A 5,833-nucleotide genomic window follows, 5' to 3' on the forward strand; every position below is an offset into this window, starting at 1 on the left:
TTTTTTGGTGGAACCAGGGATTGAACTCAGGCCCTTGCGCTTGCCAGGGAAGCGCTTATTCCACTGAGCTATCTCCCCGGCCCCACCACCATATTTTTTGAACAAGCATTGATCAAAGATTAATGGCAACTTCTGTCAAATACAAACATAATTGTTCACATCTACCTTATTCTCTGGGTCTGGCACTGTGTTTACTTCTAGCTTTTCCACAAAGTTAACCATGAAAGGTACATGTTTTGACTTCTCTAAGACATTGAGGCAGCCAATTACAAGTATTCAAAAAAGAGGACTTCCTGAACTATCTCTGAAAGCAGTAAGAACAATGGGATAGAGGTGTTCAAATCAAGGAGAGCTGCTTTGAGGGCAATTAATGACAGTGTGTCTTTACTATAATTTTAAAATTTCATTTATTTATTTATTTGTTTTGATCAGAGTCTCACAATGTAGTTCAGACTGGTCTTAAAACTCACTGTGTAGCCTAGGCTGACCTTAAACTCACAGCAATCCTCCTGGCCTCACCTTTCAAGTGCTGGAGTTGCAGGTGTGCATTACTACACCTTGTGTTTTTGGGATTTTTTGAGACAGGGTCTCACTGTCAGTCCAGGCTGGCTAGGAACTTGCATCTATCCTCCTACCTCAGCCTCCTAAATTCAGGGATTATAAACATGCACCACCACACCCAGGTGATTCTGATCTCTAATAATGCATTATACATACTGGATCCTACTGTATTTTTCTGCCATGCCAAAAAGGGGAGAGGCAGCAAACTTCTTTTCCTTGAACCCATACTTTAAAACATCAAACTTTGTCCTACTTCAGATCCCTAGTAATCTCTGAGGTCTATTAATTCTGTTTTATAGTTGGAGGGGCATATTAATTTCAGAGCTAGTTTATACATTCTGATATTGGAAATACAATGTTCCCTAGTGAATGACCTGGCTCATTTAGGCCCAGTTTATTAGTGTCACTCACTTCAGAAATGGCTTAACCTAGATGAGTTATTTCATCTTTCTTTTTTAAAAATTTTATTTGCATTTATTTTATGCTTAACTTATTCCTGCACCATAAGTTCTTGTTTCTTCAGTTTCTTCTGGGATATCTTTTTCTTCTGTGCAACTTCCTCCTCTGGTTTAGAACAGTATGTTCCTTTTCAGTAAGGATCATCTCCATATGGCAGGGGGAGCTCATGGATGGATTAAGCGGCCATGAGCTCTAAGTACAGTGGCACATCTTGGGCGCTTTGTTCACCTGGATGTGTTCAGTAACCAGAGAATCTATGCTTAAGAGTTCAGCATTACTGTCTGCATTTTTAAGCATGTACAGCAAGAATTCAGAACTCTTTTTGGGCCACCAAACCTGCGTCTAGCCCCACTGTTTGGTCTTGCACACCTACCAACTCCACCATTTTTTTTTTTTTTTTTTTGGAACCGGGGATTGAACTCAGACACTTGGGCTTGCCAGGCAAGCACTTATTCTACTGAGCCATCTCCCCGGCCCCAACTCCACCATTGTAATGCCAGAATGGCACACATTACTTCTTTAATGTGGCATCCTTCAGATACTTGGTGGCCTTTTGGATATGCATACCCTTGATGGCCTGGGCAGTTTCATGTGTGTTCTTAAAGTGAATACGAAGATTTGAGCCTCTTGATTTGCATGATTTTGTGGGGTTTTCTGGGTTGAGAGTAGCAAACCATTTTCAGGGGTCACTTTAGGCCACTCACAGGAAGAACTCATCTTTCTTAAATGATTAGTTAGTGTGCTTATTACTGTTACCTATAATGTACAGCTTTAACCCAAAATTACTAAATATGCAAAGAAATCAGGAAGGTGTGATCCTTACTCAAGAAAATAGTAGATACCTTTGAGTTGGACTGGATGTTGGATTTAGCAAAACTTTATAGTATTTATTATAAATATGTTCAAATATTTAAAAGAAAACGAACTGCCAGGTATGATAGCGCACGTCTGTAATCCCAGTACTTGGGAGGCTGAGGCAAGAGGATTGCCACAAGTTCAAGGCCAGCCTGAGCTACATAGTGAGTCCAGAGCAGTCTTCAAAAATAAATAAATGTCTCTCAGTATTCTCCTCCCCCCCTCCAGTCTTTGTGGGACAGGGTCTCGCTGTGCTGTTCAGGCTGGCCTTGAGCTCATTTTGTATCCCATGCTAGTCTCCAAACTCCCAATGATCCTCCTGCTTCAGCTTTGCAGTAAGGGCTGGGATTACAGGCATGTACCACCACACCCAGCTAAGCATATTTTTTCATTTATCATAGAAGTCCTGATTTTAGTTCCCACAGTAGCTAAATGTAGGACTAATATGTGGAGTATAATACATTCTAGTATGGGATTCTTTTAATTGTTGAATTTTATTCTTTCTGATTATAAATAGATTTATTCTCTGTACTAGTTTAGAGCCCTTAGTTCTTTAAATCATATTAAGGGATTTGATAACAAAAGCAAAGTTAAACTAGTCTAATTTGCTTATTGCTGCAATACTTGTTACTACTCTGTTCAACACCAGCTTGAGACCCTATCTCTGTCTTTGTCTCTCTTCCTCTCTCTGTCTCTGTCTCTCTGTCTCTGTCATTCTGTCTCTCTCTCTCTGTCTGTATCTCTGTCTGTCTCTCTCACACATACACAAACTTTCAGTGAGCATAGGCTGATCCTTCCATAGTTTTTTGTTTAGTTGGTTTTTTTTTGTTGTTGTTGTTGTTGTTGTTTTTAGTAAGGGTTTACAGGGTCTCACTACATAGATCAGACTCATAGTGATCTACCTGTGTTCCGCCTCCCAAGAGCTGCAGTTACAGGCGTGCTACCACGCCCAGTCTCTTATTGCCCTCTCTGCATACCCCATGGGCCGGGCTGTCCCGGTGCACCAGGGGATCGAACCCTGACCTCTGCATCTGCCTAAGCAGGTGCTTTATTCCACTGAGCTATTTGACTGGCCCCTTCCGTAGTGTTTTATAGACATGTAAATTTGCTACCAAAATAGTGGATACTGTGTTTTTCCTGTGTATAATCTATCCCTCTTATCTTTACTACATTTTGTCTCAAGTATATGAGAGCTTTATTTACTTGATACCTTTATTATAACTTCCATTCCTCACAAATGAAGTTGTTTCTTTTTCTTATAGATACGTTTCTTCCTAAGAAAATTAGACTGTGTGTCAGGAAAAGGAGATATCTACTAGCCATGATCCTTTACAAGAACTGAAAACCCCTGTAAACACTGTGCCATATGTTCTGATTCAAATCTTTGAAATATTTCTGAATTCTAAAAATATTATTGCCTTAGTTCTGTAAATTTGTATTTGTCTTTATTATTGGTTTTCATAATTTTTAGCCATAATTATCTAATCCTGATGTTTTTTACTTTTTTCAATAGAAAGTGGAGCTGTTCCAAAAAGAAAAGATCCTTTAACACATGCTAGTAATTCACTGCCTCGTTCAAAAACAGTTATGAAAACTGGATCTGCAGGTCTTTCAGGTCACCACAGAGCACCCAGTTGTAGTAGTTTGTCCATGGTTTCTGGAACAAGACAGGGACCTGGTCCTACAACTGTCACTCATAAGGTATTATAGGATAGTGTCTTTAATTGCTATGCTTTTGCAAATAGAAATGCTATATTGGCTTAAGTGTATTATAAGAACTTTTACTTAGAAAATCAATGATTCCACAGTTAAAATATAATTTATTTTAATTTATAAGGGTAAACTTGCTATAAAGAGCAAACCCAAACCGTACTTAATCCTTTTGGATCTTATTAGCATTTCATATTAAATTGAGTTACCCAGTATGTTCAATATCATGATATACTAATTTCAGTTCATGTTAATTTAATATTAAATATAGTTAGAGTTTTATTATAGTTCTGATAAGGATCAAAATTCTCTTACTGTTGTCATAGGACCTATTTTCTTTATTTTTTTTCTTTTTTTGTGGGGAGGGGTACTGGAAATCAAACTCAGGGCCTCTCGCTTGCCAAGCTGGCACTGTGCCACTGAGCTACATCCTTGGTCCCAGACCTATTTTATATTACCTAAATCTCAGAATAAAATCTCTGTAAAGCAGCTTCATGTTAAATATAGTTGTATAGTGAATTTAGTTTTGCCCTACAGTAAACAGACAATTTTGAAATTTTATATTCTTTTTCCTATTTGTTAAAACTGAATTCTGTGAACTTAGGTTAATTCACATATGAAAAGTATGATGAGTTATATATTGATTTATATCTTTTAAGGGTACTCCAAAAACAAATAGGACAAATAAGCCTTCAACCCCTACAACTGCTGCTCGGAAAAAGAAAGACTTGAAGAATTTTAGGAATGTGGACAGTAACCTTGCTAACCTTATAATGAATGAAATTGTGGACAAGTAAGTTTTTGCCATCTAAAGATTATATAGTTTCTCTGTTTGAATTGTATTTATAAAATATATCACAAGTAAAATATAGAGGAAGTTCAACTTGGGAATAAAGTCGAAGAAGAATTTAAACAGGCAGGACCCAATTCATAATAAAATTACTTTCATTCTGAAAAAATACGAGGAGGATAGATAGTGTTTTTTGTGATTTACATACTTAATTTTTGTGATAGTTTTTATTGTAGGGCACATTTATTTATTTTACTTTTTTATTGGTACATGTTAGGTATACATACTGATAATATTAATTATAGGAAATTTGTCCTTGTATGTGATATATCTTGTTTCTTTTTTCCCATTCTTCTCCCCTCCTTTCAACCCCTCTTCCCTTCTTTACATACAAAAGATAGTGTTTTTGCTTAAATATAGAATATCATTTTTACTAAATTATAGTTTCATAGCATAAAAATGATTATACTTCATATAGCGTATATAGTTCCTATGTGCTGTAATAATTGAACCATATTTTTATACTGGAATTAATCAGAGTTCTTTTTCTTAGTGGGACAGCTGTTAAATTTGATGATATAGCTGGTCAAGAGCTGGCAAAACAAGCTTTGCAAGAAATTGTTATTCTTCCTTCTCTGAGGCCTGAGGTACAGACATTGTATTACCATTGTCCTATAATACCATCCAGCCTGGTGTGGCAGCACACACCTGTAATCGCAGTACACAGAAGGTTGAGGCCAGCCTGGGCCACATAGTGAGTTCAAGGCCAATCTGAAATATATAGCAAGACCCTGTCTCAAAAAAATTTGAAAAAAACTGTAAAGCCATTTCTTAATTGATTATAGTGGTGCATATCCTGTGCTGGAATAATTAATTCATGTAAGGCAATGGTATGTTAGTATTTTTATTTTTATTTAATTTTTAAAGATTTATTTATATGTTTATGTATTTATTTGAGGGAGCCTGCCCATTAGCTCAGTTGTTTAAGTGACTGCTCCAACAAAGCAGTCAGGCTCAGGATGCTGTGATTCGAGCCCCATATCCTCAAGCCTTGCCAGACCTGCCCTAAAGGCATCCTGAGCCAGCACTCACACCCCCAAAAAATCGTTATTTATTTGGTACAGGGTTTCACTATGCAGCTCAGACTCATAGTGATGCTCAGCGCTGGGATTACAGACATGTGCTGCCATGCCTGGTTTTAGTGGCAGAGTGCAGCTTGCAATACTGCAGATCAAACCCAAGTCTTTGCACTTACTAGGCAGGCACTTAGACTGCTGAGCTATCTTCCCAACCCAAGTTAGTATTTCTAAAAGACAAATGCTAGCAATTCATGTTGACAGGTTATATTGTAGGAGAAGAAAATGAATATAAGAGTTCCTAATTCCCAATCTGTTTTTAGTTTTATTTATTTATTTATTTATTTATTTATTTATTTATTTATTATTTTTGGTGAAACCG

The 5,833-nt window shown here is 37.1% G+C and overlaps 1 protein-coding gene across 1 annotated transcript in view; it reads left to right on the forward strand.

The window, feature by feature from the left end:
- The window catches only part of Spast (spastin), a 94,860-nt gene that overhangs the window by 35,065 nt on the left and 53,962 nt on the right, over positions 1 to 5,833 (forward strand). The window contains exons 6-8 of the mRNA XM_012513888.2: positions 3,389 to 3,576; positions 4,245 to 4,378; positions 4,929 to 5,022. Of these exons, the coding sequence (XP_012369342.1) occupies positions 3,389 to 3,576; positions 4,245 to 4,378; positions 4,929 to 5,022 (416 nt within the window). The remainder of the gene's footprint in view (positions 1 to 3,388; positions 3,577 to 4,244; positions 4,379 to 4,928; positions 5,023 to 5,833) is intronic.

The sequence above is a fragment of the Octodon degus genome, unplaced genomic scaffold, assembly GCF_000260255.1.
Source record: "Octodon degus isolate 3935 unplaced genomic scaffold, OctDeg1.0 scaffold00020, whole genome shotgun sequence".
In the NCBI taxonomy this organism is placed as follows: Eukaryota; Metazoa; Chordata; class Mammalia; order Rodentia; family Octodontidae; genus Octodon; species Octodon degus.